Genomic DNA, 16,762 nt, shown 5'->3' on the forward strand with positions numbered 1-16,762 from the left:
AGACCCATAATCCAGACAGGTCGACACTTTAAGCTTGTCAGGAGTCCCTCCTGGGAGACAGCAAGTACGGTGTATTTGAGTTAAGAATGTATATAGGTTTGGGAGTCATGAAGACCTGGAGTCCCCCATGTGACCTAATATCGCTGAGATTCAGGTCCCTCAGCTTTGAAAGGAGACAGCATTACCTGTCTCACTGAATTGTGTAGAGAAAATGAAATGATGTTGGTGAAAATGCCTGGCACATGGTCAGAAACACCATGGTTCCCTCCCTCCCTCCCTCCCTTCCTTCCTCTTAAAGGGACAAAGCAAATGTGCCTCTGAAACCAGAGTTTGTTTCCCAATTGGAATCCTGCAGGCTGGGGGCAGGGGGCAGGACAGGGCAGAACTAAGAGATTGGCCTGGCCTGTTAGACAGCAGGGCCAGTGGAGTGGAGGCAGAGAGGCACTAAGTGTCCCCAGAGCTAATGGGCAGCTGCAGGACTGCAGGACTGTGACAGAGCCACTCACTAGCTGTCAGCCTTTGGCCGGTGACTTCTCTCTAAGCCTCAGTGGCCTCATCTTTAAGATGAGGGTAAGGATAGTTAGTTCTTGCCCCCAGAATCATTATCAGAATGAAATAAGATAACGGATATAAAGTGCCAGGCACAGCACTTGAAAGTACTGGAGGCATAATGAATGTTTTCCCTGGGGACAGGGGAAAGTCCAATTCATGCTGGGAAACTTGGACAAATCCCAGAATGGCATTCAGTTTCTTCTGACCCCACAGTCTGAGGAGCCATGAGATCTTGCTGGGAGGGCTTACATGGACTGCTCTGGGGGGGACTTATGATTCATCTTCACCAGCTAACTCACTGGCATCTCATAACGCCATCTAGTGTCAAAAAGCAGAAGGGCCCTCCCCACCCAAACCGGCCTCTTTCTTTTCCTTCACTCAAAGTCCCAAGCGTGCCCTTGAGTGCCTGTAGGGCTGGGCCACCCTACTCCCCGGGAGAATGAATACTATTTTTCAAGATGCCCAGTGCTTCCACTTCCCTCCCAACGATTTTTGCCATCCACAAATACACAGAACTGTAGGCAGGTCCCTTGAGCTTCGCCAGGCCTTGGTTTCCTCGTCTAAGGATTTCAAGACTTCAGGGTAGGGTTGATTCCAGCAGGGGGCCTTGGAAGCACCCAATGCCTACTCTATACCCATCTATGTTTGCTCAAAAACAAAGAGACACAATCTTGACACACCCTTTATATTTTTATTGCGGACAGAAAGCTTTAGCATACAGAGCAGTTTCTTATCTTCACAACACAGTAATGAAACAATAACACATGTATTCCAAACCAGTTTCCTCCTGAGCTTCTGGGAGACCTTGGGCTGCCTTCATACCCCTGCATGCATCCCCTCCCCCCGCCCCTCTTTCAACCCAAGGAAGCTCCCAAAGCCCACAGTTCCTCTTACAGCTCTTATGGCTGTTATATCACAACAAATATTGAAGATCTGGGAAAGGGAGGAAGAGGGTCAAAGGGAAGTCCAAGCCCCTCCTGCCCCAGAGGGTGGAAACCAGCTCACGGCTCATCTGCTCTGTCCCTGGATGTGGTTCTGAGGGTTCAGGGTGAGAAGCACCATGGAACAGGCAGGGCCTATGCTGAAGGGTCCCTGGAATTGTGGGTGTAAGGAACCCATCCTTCACACTTCTCCACAGGGTCATGAGGCAGCAGGGCCAGAGTGTTGACCATCAGCAAACAGGGTCCACAGCCTCGAAGAAAAGCAGAGCAGGTCCCCTTCTGGAATGCAGTCCTGAGGAAATCAGACAAAATCGGCTGAAAAACAGACAAATTTTTCTTTACAAAGTTGTTTACTTGTGTCCTGGTGGGGATGGGGAAAACCCAACAATTGAAAGGTCCAACAAATTAGAATGCTTAAATGAATTATTCAGCATGCATGACTGCACAGGTGGCAGCCATTTTAAATCCTGCTGATCAAGAACTGGCAGGATGATCTCAGCTTTGACAAGACGTACCAAGAACACACTAGAAAGGAAAGCAGCAAAGTGTTAAGAGTGCTTGTGTCTATGTGATGGGACTCTGAAAGTCCAGGGTTTTTTGTCCTTATAGTTTTCTCTATTTTCCAAACTTCTTTAACTATTATGTATTACTTTTCTCTTTGGAGAGAAGGGATCTTTTTAAAAGGTAGCAACAGGAACCCAACTCCACTGATTCCCCAGGCTGAGAAACAAAAGCACTAATGAAAAAGGCATCTTACCTCCCACTGATGAATGGAGACCTCACCAGAAACCAGTCAGAGGACTGGGTTTCTCTGCAACTCCTCTTCCTCCAGCTTCTTCCTCTTGACTCCATCCAGGCCCAAGATCCTAAGGTCGGGCTGAGGTCAGACTCCCATGAGGAACAGAGGTTGAATGTACTATGTTTTCTTCCCTTTGGCCACAAACCCTGGCTGCCCTTGCTTTGCTGCTAGGCACTGTGCAAAAGTCCAGTGTCCTGGGGCAGTTCAGGCCAGCAGTGGAGTTGGCTGGCATTTTGTGGCCAGAACTGACATAGTAAATGTGTGTTTTTCACTGCAGAAGCAGTGCTTTCTGGACTCAAGGCAAGCAGCGGGTGTCTTTATAAGGGCACCTGAGTTTGTACCCAGAAGTCCCAGGAGTTCCTAGGAGGCAACCCCCCTCTTAAGCTTTACTGTGTCACTGAAGCACAGCAGCAGGCTAGGGATTGGCCCCCAGGTCAAAGACATGAAAAGGGGTCCCAGCTATGAGGCCACGGTGGGTGCAGCCTTCTTTTCTCCTCTCAGAACTAAGGGATCCTTGAAGTCGAAGGGAGCTCAGAACAGGCCATGGGCCCTCTGTTTGTCCCAGACAGAATGGCCAGTTGGGCCTCCTCTGCAACTCCAAGGATGGAAAATGTCCTGCAAAGACCTTTGACTGGGGGCTGCAATCCAAAGCCTGGTGGGGAGAAGACTACCTTCCCTAAGGAAAGAGTCACTCTCTACAATGGCAGAATGATCATTAGTGCTTCTTTTTCCTCCTCCTCTTCTTCCTCCTTCTCCTCCCAGAACCCCAACTGGCTACTCTTTAGGCAACATCAAGGAAAGTGGTGGAGCCTGCAATGTTGGGCACTGTCCACCAGGGGTCCCCAGGAGGGCAATGTGGTGAGAGGAAAGGGCTCCAGATGTGGCAAGCCAGTCCAAGAGCCCTGATACAGGAGTCTATGCAAAGGTAAATTCTAGTGCTGTAAGTGGAACCAGCCTGCACAGTCAGTCAAGGGCAAGTCTCAGTCAAGTTGTCCATTTGACATGTGGCTTTGCACACTCTCACTGGGCTAGATGTCAGGTCCTCTTCCAGGCCCTCTGCTGGAGGTGTGGCATGAAGAGTATAGGCTTCTAGGGACATTTCTTGAGACCATCTTGCCCACCATTGAGTCTATCCAGTAACTGGCATAAGTGGCTTTAGGAATTCAGGGTAGCCTATTCTCCTGCTCACTGGCGCAGGTCAGTGAGGCATTGGGTGAAGTCCTGATGGGTCAGTGAGAGATAAAACTGTAGAACATAGGGTGAAAAAACGCAGGAGAGGTGAGGGTTAGGAACAACCAGAGGGGAGAGTCAAGAGGGTGACCAGTTCATTTATGGGAACAGGCCCAGAGACTTGCTCTCCAGCTCGTGGCAGGACTGAGCAGAGTGCATGCCAAGAGGGCAGCTATTGCTAATCCCTCCTTTCTCAGGTGGCCCTGGTTGGCCACACGTCACTCTCTGGTCATGGTTGCAAGATGGTCTGGAGTTCTGCAGGTCTTCTTCAGGTTCTGCAGGTCTGAAACTCCCTGAAGTCTGGTCAGCAGATGGGGCAGGTATGGCAGCAATAGCAGGGGCAGGGGATGCAAAAGAAGGGTGTGTTCTGTGTGGCCATCTGGCCCCAGCACTCACACTCGAATTCGGCCACGAGCAGCTCGGTGGCCTCCCTGTCTCGGAGTGAGGCGGAAAAGCACAGGGGGCCGTCTTCGAACTTGGCGTTGCCCCAAGCGACCTGTGCGGCGAATCAGTGGGGGCGAGCTGTAGAATGGTGAATTGGTGCCTGGAAGGCCTTCCAGAAGTGGGACTCGATTCTGGTTCCTCCGTCTGCTGGGCTGTATTATGGGAGGCGTTGCACCCAGGAAGTTTTCGGCATGGTAACCACTTGTGGGACCAGAAGTCTGGGATGACGCGTGAACAAAGGTCGGCTCCATCTCCATCAGCTCATCGAGGTCATCATCTTGGGCCTCATCCAGGGGCTCCTCCTCTGCCTCTCCATAGGTCTCTTCAGTCCCTGGCTCCTGCTGTGGCTCCTGCTCTGGTTTCTGGCCCCCATCCTCATCTTCATCTTCTTGACCCTTACTCTGTCTTTCCTCCTCATTCTTGTTGCTTATCTCCTCCTCCTCCTCTTTCTGTTTCATTTCCTCTTCTTCCTCCTCCTCCTTCTCCTCTTCCTTCTTCATCTCCTCCTCCTCCTTCTCCTTCATCTCTTGCTGAAAAGCCCTTATGAGCTTCCTCTGGTCCTTGGGGTGAAGCCTGTGCCTGTGTGCCTCTTGGTCTTCATCTTCACTGTAATACTCTTCATCTTCACTTTCTTCCTCACTGGGACTCGGAGCAAAAGGGAAGAGGATATTGCGAACCCCAGGGAGCGGGATAGGCTTGGGGACACGCACTTTTCTTTCTATCTCCACACATTCTAGAATCAGCTCATCCAGGTCGGCCATTTCTGTTGACCATAAAAGCTCCTTGTGGAAGAATTCCGACAGGCCTTTGAGGAATTGGTTTTGGAGGCGGCAGTCATCCCAAGACAAGAACTGAGCCAGGAACTGAAAAGCATCTGCATAGCTGCCGAGGGTACAGTCGCCCTGCCTGAGCTTGCGAATGGCCTTTTTGGCCACACGTGGGGGGACGGGGCCACAGAATTCCTTACGGATTTCATCCAGGAAGCGCGGGAAGTTGGCATGCAAGGGGCTTTCTTCCTGGGTGACCGAGATGGCCCAGTCCTTGGCTTCGCCACTGAAAAAGGAGATCAGAAAGGCCACCCGCTCGGCGCCCCCAGGGAAATGATCCTCATGGTCGGCTATGAAGGTCTCTAGCCGCATCAGGAATTCAGCCAGGTAGACTGGGTCGCCTGAAAAGGGCTCTATCTCAGGCCGCTGCAGCGGTGGCAGAGGGGGCTGCGGGGGCGGCTCCTTTGACGCGGGCGGGGGCAGCGCCGGCAGGGGAGAGATGGGCAGCAGAGGAGGATCAGAGGGCCCGTCGGGGGTGCTGCAATCCTGGATCACGTTAATCAAAAGATCATCCGAGATACACTCGGGCTCCGCGCGTGGGGGAGGCCGGCACGAGAAGGGCAGCTCTCCCCCAGGAATGGCTTCGATCTCACTGAGCGGGAACTCCAAGTTCTCCTCCGCTAGGACGGGCACTATGGGCACTGGCCAGCGGTTGTAGCTCGAGACATTGCCCCGCAAGGAATTAACCTCCGCTAGGGCTCTTCCCAGCTGGAGACCCAAATTGGCATTCTCCCCGCGAAGGGCATTTAATTCTTCACGCAGGGCCACATTCGCCATGCGGAGGCTGTTGAGATTTCCTGTCGCCTCAGACATCTTGACAAGCCCAGGGGCCCTGGGGCTCCGTAGTGGGGAAAGGGGAACAGGAGGAGGAGGCCGAAGTGCGGCGACTGGGCGCGGGAGGGGACCGAAGTGCGGCGGCGGGAAGCGGGACAGGCAGGGCCACACCCACCGGGGCGAGCTCGGAGGACGGCGCTCGGGACGAAGGGCCAGGTGGCTCGGCCTGGGGCGCGTTACCTCGTCGCCGGGGCCGGAGAGGGCGGGAGGCGGTACGGGGCCCGGAGGACGCGGGCGACACGGCGGCGGCGGCGGCGACTGGGCAGGCCGGCAGAGATGAGCGGAGCGGGAGGGAGCGGACTGCGGCAGAATCTGTCGAGGAAAAATCTTGCAGTCGGCGATTCCTCGCCTTTTAAGCGCAGCCTCGCACTCCCCCCGCCCCACGCAGAGGCGGGCCTTGGGGAACCGCGGGCGCCCACTGGCCGCCGCGCGCCGCTCCCCACTCCTCCAGCTCGTCTGTGCCTCTCACTGACTCTCTCCTTCCCTAGCTGCAGCTAACTCGGGTCGGGAAAATGCGACAGCGACTGCCCACTCGAGGTCGTCATGGCGACAGCCAGTGAACGTGTTCCTCTCCTCGGGCAGGCCTCCGAGTGTAGAGGAGCTGCTTCGAGAGGCGCAGCTCAATCTCCAGAGCCTGTTGCAAGGTACCGAGAGGGAGGGGAGCTGCGGCCGAGCCCAGAGGAAAGATACGCAGCGGCAGGAGGGAGGCAAAGAAGAAAGAGGAAGGGACCAGCGAGAGAAACAGAGAAAACAGTTTAAAACCAATCGACAAAGCAGTTTCCAGGTTTCACCTTTCAGCCTAATAATTCTGAAAGAGGCTATTTCCAGGGCTGTTTTCCCCCACCACCCCGTTTTTTTCAGCTCAGTACCCCATGGGGAAACAAGGACAGAGACTGAGGCAGGGTCATAAGTCATGCCATTCACCGAGAACTGGGTGGGAGACTCCCACAATGTGGGCCCACATTCCCTCCAGCCCCCGCCTCTTGCCACATCTCCTATGCCTTTTGGATCCTGGCACCAGAAGACAAACGGGGCATCTGCAGGATCTCCCACTCTAGGCTTCACTCACTCTGCTCTTGCAATAACTGCCCCCTGGGTAGCTACTACCTCACCAAAGTAAGCCCAATTACACAGCACCCAGGGGTCACCTATTTTGTCCTCCTAACCAACCTGAGCTTCTCGACGTAAAGAATCACATTTTACGGCCAGGCACGGTGGCTCACGCCTGTAATCCCAGCACTTTGGGAAGCCAAGAAGGGCGGATCACTTGAGGTCAAGAGTTCAAAACCGGCCTGGCCAATACAGTGAAACCCCATCTCTACTAAAAATACAAAAATTAGCCGGGCGTGGTGGCGGGCACCTGTAGTCCCAGCTACTCAGCAGGCTGCGGCAAGAGAATCGCTTGAACCCAGGAGGCAGAGGCTGCAGTGAGCTGAGATCACACCACTGCACTCCAGTCTTGGCATCATAGCAAGACTCCGTCTCAAAAAAAAGATCATATCTTAACTACTCTTAGGTTTGCAGAAGCACCTGGAACACAGCTGGATTCCCTCCTCATCCCCCAAGAGGTGCTCAGTGGATGTTAAGCATGAAAAGAGGTCTAGTCAGCACTCCTTTATCTATATTAATGAAGGTTAACTCTAATGGTGACTAGAAAACTGCTGATGGGCCACCAATAGGATGACAGCCATAACCCCCACCCTACCAGGGCAGTGGTGACCTTGGAAAAGCAAGATGCCAAGGGTCACCATGAGCCTTGTGCTCAGATAACAAAGGAGTTGCCACACAGCAAAAGAGTCGATGTGCTCTGTGTTGCTACCATGGCAGAATTAGGACCAGTGGGTGGAAACCCAGAAGGAGGCACATTTCACCTCCAGATAAGGAAGAGCTTTCTGACAGGCCTGACAGCCCCAAGTGTCCGTGGAAGAAATTAGCTGCCTTCGGAGGGAGGGAGCTCCTATTACCTGCAGGTGTGTGCACTGAGGCTGAAGAAGCACCTAAAAGGGCTACTGAGGAGGGAGTCTGGACACAGAATGAGGTGTTGGGTCAAAGAACCCTAAAAACAACCCCAAATCTCTATGATTCTAAGAGTCTTTGTTGGGTGTACATTGAGCATGAATGTTCCTTCTCTACTCTTACTGTCTTCATGTATTCATCAAATTCATCACTTCAGTCAACCCCATTCAAATCTTGTGTATCCATATTCACTGATGATGCCACTGAACTTCTGCCTCTTTTATGCTGTCACCTCCTCCTTCCCTCTCCTTCACCTTAGTCCTCCTTAGACCTGACACCATTCGCAGCGGGACTAAGGTGCAGGGAACCTGACCCACAAAAGCTCAAGTAAGAGTTCTTGACATCCAAGAGAGAACTCCAGATTGGACTTCTGGGTGTAAATCTCTTCTTGCTTTACACAGGTCATTTCCATGGTAGGGTCGCAGAAAACCTGAAGAGCTGCAGGGCTTCAAAGACAGGACCTTGCAGTCCAAAGTAGCAAAAGGTGTCTGCATCCTGAACCTCTTTTCGTAATTGAGCACTCTAAGTGGGGGTTATTGAGTTAAGGGCTTGGTCCCCAAACCACCACAGCATGAATGTACTGACTTTCTCTTCTCAACCCTCATGATCCTGGGAAGCAAGCACTTTACCATTTCCAAATCTCAAACACCCGGAAATAGCCTAAAGAAACAATGAGAGTCAGGCCTCACAGCTAGAGCAAGAGCCCTGGCTGGTGACCCTTCCCCAGCCCAGCGCTTGGCCGTGGCACCCTAGAGTGTGTCTCCACTGTGCTATTTTTCAGAAGAATATGAGGAACAGTACTCGGAGGCCAGACTTCTGGGGCAGACCTTTCGCTCTTCTGATGAGGCCCCTGAGCCCACCCCCAACCCAAGGCCCCAGTCTGCCAGGCGTCTGGAGTTTGTATTGATGGTGAGTTGCCTCATCCCCCACCTGGGAGAGCCAGCATGCACCCACTGACAGGAGACCTCCAGCTGCTTACATTACCCACTGGAAGCTGCTCACCTCTGCTCACCAGGAGAGCTACCCTGAGGCCCCACCCAGATGGGCCCTGCACAGCAAGTGTCTGGCCTGGCGGCCTGTCCATGCTTTTCTGCCTCCCAGATGAAGCCTCTAACTACCCAGCCCAAACAGCCATCCTGTGGGCACTGGCTTATCGCCAGGCAGGAGTACACCCTTTCCATCACCTTCTCTCCCAACAGCCTACAAAACGGCAGCTGAGTGAGGATGAAACTACCACCCAGGGTGTGAGGGCCCCCGGGGCCTCCCTGAGCCTGTCTACCACAGCCGACAAGCAAACTGCCTGGAATAGCTTCTTCCCTCTGCCCATCCTAGAGGAGAAGCGGTGGCCTCAGCCTTGCTCCACACAGTCTGACATTGTGCCCATCAACATCTCTGGTAGAGTTGCTTAGCACCACCTCTGTCTGCTTCTCTTCATCCCTCTACAGGCCATCCTCTTCGATGCACTGGGTGCTGTGGGAGGGAAGTGAGACTTTCTTTGCTACCAGCTCACCTTGCGCTGTCACAGTCATGGCTCTTGCCAGGGAATGGAAGCATGCAGAAGAGGGGACTCTGGCTGCTCTTTCTTCACCCCTTCCTGGCACTGCCACCCTAATGAGACCATTTGATAGCAAACCAAATTTTCTTAACATTAAGCTCCAAAGGCTTATGAATTTGTGTGCTCATCAGAGCATATATGGAAACTTAAAGTTTGTGAGTTCTGTTTGGGTCTGGGAAAGACAAGTTCTTGTGCCCAGAGCTGGGTTTGCAGTACACTGACAGGAGCCGAAGCAGGAGAAGGGTTTGGAGTGCTGGTGAAAACAAGGCAGGATCACTCCTGGGCACAGACCAAAGGTCTGGTGGCACTTTTGCTGGACACTAGTCTTCTAGCAAGGTGGGCCTCCTCAACTTGTTTGGCAAAGTTTTCAAGAAAATAAGTGGTAGAAAGGTCCTAAGGCCAAAAAGACCAAAAGGGGACCCAGTACAACTTTGAGAGTGGGTAACATGATATATTATAGGTAGCCCAGCTGGCTGTGGCTCTGGGGGCATATGGCACAGTATACCATGTTCACTATTAATCCATGATCTACACTCCATCAGCTTTAAAGTGAATAGAAGGAGGGCCAGTCATTTGAGGAGAGAGGGCCAGTGACATGATGAAACTGTGATCTCAGTAACCTAAAAGGATCAGAGGGGTCCTGTGAGCCAGTGCCAGCCTGTGCTCTGCTGGGAAATGTTGATGAAGATGAGGAGGACAGCTCTGGCCACACATGGCAATGCTCCCTGGATATGGGGTCCTCCACTATCACTGGCATCATTTCAGAAAATCAGAGGCAGGAAATAGAGCCCACAGCCTAGGGAAATATACCAAAAGGAGTGAGGGCTTATGAGGAAAGACTCCAGAAGTGATGTTGAACATTTTGTGTCTAAATGTCTATCTTGGCCAGGCACAGTGGCTCACACCTGTAATTCCAGCACTTTGGGAGGCTAGCGTGGGTGGATACTTTGAGCTCAGGAATTCAAGATCAGCCTGGGCAACATGGTGAAACCCCATCTCTACCAAAAATACAAAAAAATAGCCAGGTGTGGTGGCGCACACCTGTGGCCCCAGCTACTTGGGAGGCTAAGGTGGGAGGCTTGATTGACCCCAGGGGTCACAGGTTGCAGTGAGCTGAGATAGCACCACTGCACTCCAGCCTGGGTGATAGTGAGACTTTGTCTCTAAATAAATAAATAAATGTCTATCTTCCTCTCAGTGAGGCTGTCACTGAGCTTTGCCCACAGAGCCACCTGCTGAGATGTCTGTGAATGTATGCGGCTGTGTGGCTGGTGTGGGAGGGTCTGGCTAGCCAGCTACTGAATGAGAGAAAGGAAGGGGGAACCACAGACCTTGCCCCATCACCCTACCTTGCCCTGACTCTGACCCAGGCATTTTCCAGAACCCAAAGACTGACCCAGCACTTTAATAGAAATAGAGCTCTAAAATTTTTTTAATAATATTAAGGCATATTATTAAGTAAATCTTCCATTTTAATTTTATTACATTTGAAAACATTATCGAGTCAGTAAACAAACTGAATTAACAGGTATTTTGAAAGTACCATGTCACTCAGAGAAAATGATAACTATAATTTGTGTGAATAATTTTCCTGAATTGAAAAGTCAGTGCCAGAAAAAAAGAAAAAGAGAGAGAGAGAAGGAAATAGAGCTCAATCACCATGCTGTGGGCCAGATTTGGTAAAACATGACGAGGCAACTGTAGGACAGACTATCAGGCATCTTCCTGGATGGTGGAGGGCAGTAGGGCAGCCTCTTGGAGACACTGGCCTCGCCTGGCCCATATAAAGGCCTTCTCTGAGAAAAGATCACAATCAAGCAGCATCTAGTCACAGCCTGCTGCTTTATACCAGTGGTTCTCACCCCTGGCTGTACCTCTGAACAATCACTTGAAGACTTCTAGAAAATGTTTCTATGTGAGCCCTACTCTCAGAGATTTCAGTGTTCTGGGGTGGGGGCCAGGTATTGCAGTTTCAACAGCTGCCCAGTTGATTTCAGTATGTACCCCAGTGTTGAAAACCACTGCCACTTCCATGCCTGGGAAACCCAGCATGCATGCCCAGGGCCAAATTGGGAAGGATGGGGAAGAAGTGCCACCTGTCTTGGACGCTATTCATGCTCATCACGACTGCCATCATTCCTTCTCCTACCTTGGGCCAGTTTCCACTATGCTTTAAACAGAAATCAGGATGCACCCAAGTGTCTTTATTTTGGCTACAGGGCAGCAGTTCGATAAACATGCAAGTTTGCGACACTCATTGTTTAACACAGAGACAGCCGTGAACCCCAAGTCCACCCTGAGGCGGAGGCGGACCATTATTGGATTCTCTAACTTTTCCCAGCGAGACCAAGGTGACCCCACCACAGCTGACTCCCCAGTCCATTTCCCTTACCCACTCCTACCAATCCTGCCACTCAGGTCATACTGTGGTGATGGGGAACAGGAATAATTGGGAGGGGGGCCTTCCGATGTCCTGAAAAAGCCAGTATGGGAATTAAGAATAGCTAAGGGCCTCTCATCAAGGGCGGCAACTGAATACGGAGAGTAGGTCTCCTGGGCTAATGAATCCATTACATTGTTTCCCATTATAAATGTAATATAACCAGATATGCCAAACTTAGGCAAATAGATGAGGGGAGAGGGATCCTCACCATCATCTTAACAGAACCATTACTACCATTAAGTGAATGCTGGCCAAAGAGCACAGCCCAGGGAGATAGCAGAGGATAAGAGCCTGGCTTCTCCACTTACTAACCGGAAGACCTTAGCCAAGGTACATAACTTCTCTGAGCCTCAGCTTCTTCATCTATAAACTGGGGATAATAATACCAACCCAGTGGAATTAGCATGAAGATTAGTGTTATTGTATGTAACTTGCCTACCATGTGCCTGGTACATAGTCAGTGTCCAACAAATGGTGGCTGTTACTACAAATTCTCATAGCAGTAGTAGTCAAAATACTACTACTACTACTACTAATGACATGACAGTATTAATTGTTTGTGTGTATGAGAAAACCTTTGGGGATTTGGAACATCCAATGGTTTCCTCACATCTGTAGGTTATCCTCAGCCTTATATTGCAAAGCCTAGAAGTGACAGGCACGAACAATGCAGCCAGACTCTAAGCTCTGCAGCTTGGTCATACTCCAGAGTTACTGCTGGAGCCAAAAGTCACAGCATGCTGTCCTTAGTTCGAAACCCTCTACTCTCATCTCTGAATGGATGAACACTGAGGTCTGTGATAGTTTTATGAGCCTGGGGTGAAAGTATGGGAAAAATGCAAGGTAGTCCCACATGACACTTCAGCTCTAAGGGGAATAATCAAAGATGGAAAGTATTTGACAGCCATATGGACCATTCAAGGGCACCCTGTGATTCACTGTGGGGTGACAGGCAAGGACCCAACTTCCACAGCATCCTCATCTATCGGAGAGAAGAACCAAGGAATTCTAACCAAACTGTTGGCAAAAATGCTTCCTGGCAAAAAGATGGTGCTCCTGTCTCAAAACAGCTGGTGGGAGATCCCTTGCTGCAGTGCTCATGTTCTGTGTTTATTTCCTCCAGGTCACAGCATCAGCCCAGCAGGCAGTGCGGCCCACTCGATCACCTCCGACATCAGGCCCAGTCACTCAGTTCCAGAAGGGGTTCATGGAAGAGTTGCAGTTGGTCAGGACGCTCGGTTCCCAAGTCTTACCGCGCCAGTACTGAGAACTCCTTCCAGTGAGCCAGACGAACCTCACCAGGCACAAAGTGGCCCAAACCCTCCTGGCATGGAGAGTATGGGAATGGTGTACAGTGTCCCCAGTTCTTGCAATGGACCTACAGAATCAACCTTCTCCACTTCCTGGAAGGCAGATGCTTTTACCTACATGACTCCAAGTGCCACCAGCAAGAGCAATCAAGTCAATGAAAGTGGGAAAAATCCTTCCTGTGGGAATTCTTGGGTCTCTGTGAACACAGTCCCACCTCTGGTTCCTAAGGAGGCTGCTACTGTCCTTGTCACTCATGATAACCCAGCAGGATGCAGTGGGTCAGCTGGCTACCCTGAGCGCCTTATTCAGCGAAGGCACATGCCAGAAAGAACCTCCAAGATTGGCCTTCTGACCAGTGGGACCTCGAGGCTGGAGACAGGCCCCGGTGGAGCCAGCAGATTCCGGGAGCGGTCACTGTCTGTGCCCACAGACTCAGGCACCACAGATGTTGACTATGATGAGGAGCAGAAGGCCAGTGAGGCCTGTGCCTTGCCTTTTGCCAGTACGAGCTCTGAGGGCAGTAACAGTGCTGACAACATCGCCTCCCTTACTGCCCAACAAGAGGCCCAGCACAGAAGGCAGAGGTCCAAGAGTATCTCACTCAGAAAGGCCAAAAAGAAGCCTTCCCCACCAACACGCAGTGTCTCACTAGTCAAAGATGAGCCAGGCCTCTTGCCTGAAGCACTATCCAAGGACCAGAGGCCCAAGAGTCTTTGCCTCTCCTTGGAACACCAAGGACATCACTCGTCCCACCCAGATGTTCAGGGTCACCCAGCTGTGCCAAACCTGAAAGATCCAGAAGGTACACAATTCTCCCACCACTGGTATCTTACTGACTGGAAGTCTGGTGACACCTACCAATCCCTGTCCAGCTCCAGCACTGCCACCGGCACCACAGTCATTGAGTGCACCCAAGGTCAGGGCAGCTCAGAGTCTCTTGCCTCGCCTTCCACCTCCAGAGCCACTACACCTTCCCAACTCTCCATCGAAGTGGAAGCTAGGGAGATATCCTCCCCAGGAAGGCCCCCGGGACTGATGTCACCCTCCAGTGGCTATTCCAGCCAGTCAGAGACACCAACTCCCACTGTTTCCATGTCCTTGACCATGGGCCACTTACCCCATCCAAGCAGCAGTGTCCGAGTACGTCCAGTGGTACCTGAGAGGAAATCATCACTACCCCCAACGTCACCAATGGAGAGATTTTCCAAGTCACGGCTATCATTTGACCTACCACTGACCTCTTCACCCAACCTGGATCTGTCTGGGATGAGCATCTCCGTCCGAAGCAAAACCAAGGTGAGTCGGCATCACTCAGAGACAAATTTTGGTGCCAAGCTGGCCCAGAAAACTAGTCCCAACCAGCCAATCATGCCCATGGTTACTCAGTACGACCTACGTTCTGTTCGCCTGAGGTCGGTCAGCAAGTCTGAGCCGGAAGATGACATTGAGAGCCCTGACTGTGCTGAAGAAACCAGAGCAGAAGTCTTCACCTTGCCAGAGAGAAAGATGAAACCTCCTGTAGCTGAGAAGCCTCCAGTGGCCCGAAGGCCTCCAAGCTTGGTCCACAAGCCACCATCTGTCCCCGAGGAGTACCCACTAACTTCACCAACCTTGGCTATGCCCCCCAGGAGCTCAATTCAACATGTGAGACAACTCCCTCAAGACAGCTACACAGTGGTGCGGAAACCAAAGTCCTCCAGCTTCCCAGATGGAAGAAGCCCAGGGGAGTCAACAGCACCCACATCTCTTGTTTTCACACCTTTTGCCAGTTCTTCTGGTGCTTTCTTCTCAGGAACACAGCAGCTTCCCCAGGGAAGTGTGGAGGATGAGGGCCCCAAGGTGAGGGCCTTGCCTGAAAGAATTAGCCTCCAGAGCCAGGAAGAAGCTGAGAAAAAGAAAGGCAAGATTCCACCTCCTGTACCAAAAAAACCCAGCGTGCTGTACCTGCCTCTCACCTCTCCCACAGCTCAAATGGAGGCCTGTGTGTCAGAACCAAGGCTCTCTCTCAGCCCCATCATCACGCTGGAGGAAGATGTCAAGTGCCCCCCAGCTGGTGATGACCTGCAATCACCTGGTCAAAAAGTGACTTCAACTCCGCAGGCTGAGAGTGAAAGGGAGGCAAGCCTTCTGGGTTAGTAAACTGTCTGCTGGCTTTTTCCTTCAATCACAGGAGAGATGAGGGTGAGAATGGAGTGCCAGAGATGGAAGCAGATGCCCCAGAATAATTATCCTGATCCCAAGTCAGTAGTGGGCACCTCTTGAGGGTTTGGGTTACTCTAAATAGGAGCCACGTGCAGGCCTTGCTGCCCTTGAGATCAAGACTGGCCCGAGGCAGATCTCCAAGACCCAGTTTAGGCTACTCTCCCCTCTAAACCCTACTGCTAAGATAATGAAATCAAGCTAGGTTCTAGTACCCTAGGACTTCAGCATCCCACCTCCCTAGTCAAGCATGCATCCTGTCATGGGAACTACTTCTCCACCTCACTGTACAATATTTTTCATTGGCTGCACTGAACTTAGTTTCCTACGTGGGACTCAATAGCCCCCCCAGACTGAGTTCAAGTGCCATGGCAAGGCTTGGAGGCATCTGAAACAATGAAATATGTTGCCACCAGCAGCCTCTGTTTGTGCCTTCCAGGGGAAAGGGAGCTCACTTTCTTGGATGGTTTGAGTTCTTTGGCTCTTCCTGGAACCATGAAACATAATGCGTAACATTTCTCATCCTTTCTTTTTCTGTCTCTTTTTCTTTTCATTGTGGTACCCATAACATTTACCATCTTGACCATGTTTAAGCGTGCAGTTCATTCCTGTTAAACACACTCACATTGTTGAGCAACCAATCTCCGGAACTCCTTTCATCTTGCAAAACTGAAACTCTGCACCCAGTAAACAACAACTCCTCTTTCCCTCTCCCCGCAGATTCCTCCCTTGCAACCACCATTCTACTTCCTGGCTCTATGAATTTTACTCTAGACACCTCATATAAGTGGAATCATACCGTATTTGTCTTTTTGTGACTGGCTTATTCCACTTAGCTTAATGTTATCAAGGTTCATCCATGTTTCTCATCCTTTTCTGAGCCCTTAATACCAAAAGTCAAAATGTCATGGCCTTCTGTTTGCAGGTTTGGACTTTCAATATGAGTCAATCATGACTAAGCCAAGCAAATAAATCAAAGCCATAAGTAGTTGTAGAAAACGCTTCCTCAGACTCCACAGGCTCCCCTCTGAGATTCAAATAGGTCCCACTCTCACCCACCCGGTGAGAGTCACTACTTTAGATAACTCCCAGCTCCTTCATTTAGAGAAAGGATATACAGTGTTTCAAACAAGAGAATGCTCGGGCCACCTGTTGTAATGACAAAGGCATGAGAGAACAGGGATCCATGCTGAACTTCACCACTCACTCCACCTTGGGCAAATCATTAAGCTTCTGAACTTCATGTTCCTCCTCTGCAAAATGGAGATATTAAAAATCTCTCTCCACCCTGCTGCTCTCACAGAGTTGCTTTGAACATCAAACGAAATAACATATGAGAATGTGCTTTGTCCTATCTATTGTGGTCAAAGTCATTCCTGTTGGTGTTTATATCTAGGGAGCTCTGTGGAACAAGGCACCGAAGAAAAAAGTTTAATCAGTGATAAAACAGCTGAATGGATTGCGGAGGATGATGATGACGTGTTTGTGGCTTCACGCACAACTGAAGATTTATTTACTGTGATACACAGGTCTGCACCAATTTCCTTAATTCTAATTGCAATTGCCTTCCCTTTTTGTACTTAAAGAAAAACTGCTATTCCATTTTGAAAT

General features: G+C 51.0%; 2 protein-coding genes across 13 annotated transcripts in view; one reads left to right on the forward strand and one right to left on the reverse strand.

Annotated features, from left to right (window-relative positions):
• NHSL2 (NHS like 2) overlaps positions 1 to 16,762 on the forward strand; it is a 247,155-nt gene that overhangs the window by 223,316 nt on the left and 7,077 nt on the right. For 6 of the 11 annotated variants that reach the window (XM_078362921.1, XM_078362927.1, XM_078362926.1 and 3 more), the window contains 2 exons: positions 12,765 to 15,083; positions 16,548 to 16,680. In XM_078362921.1, coding sequence (XP_078219047.1) covers positions 12,765 to 15,083; positions 16,548 to 16,680 — 2,452 coding nt within the window. The other 5 variants (XM_078362922.1, XM_078362920.1, XM_078362919.1 and 2 more) reach the window with 5 other exon arrangements.
• RTL5 (retrotransposon Gag like 5) lies at positions 1,224 to 5,955 on the reverse strand. Of its 2 annotated transcripts, none has more exons than XM_008989473.5 (2): positions 2,251 to 5,955; positions 1,224 to 1,785 (listed from the first exon to the last, which is right to left on the reverse strand). In XM_008989473.5, exon 1 carries the CDS (start codon positions 5,604 to 5,606, stop codon positions 3,915 to 3,917), a length of 1,692 nt encoding a protein of 563 aa, XP_008987721.3. In that variant the 5' UTR covers positions 5,607 to 5,955; the 3' UTR covers positions 1,224 to 1,785; positions 2,251 to 3,914. The 2 variants fall into 2 exon arrangements, with proteins under 2 accessions (XP_008987721.3, XP_035145160.1); XM_035289269.3 differs by having other exon boundaries at positions 1,224 to 1,808.

Source organism: Callithrix jacchus, chromosome X (genome assembly GCF_049354715.1).
Source record: "Callithrix jacchus isolate 240 chromosome X, calJac240_pri, whole genome shotgun sequence".
Classification (NCBI taxonomy): Eukaryota; Metazoa; Chordata; class Mammalia; order Primates; family Cebidae; genus Callithrix; species Callithrix jacchus.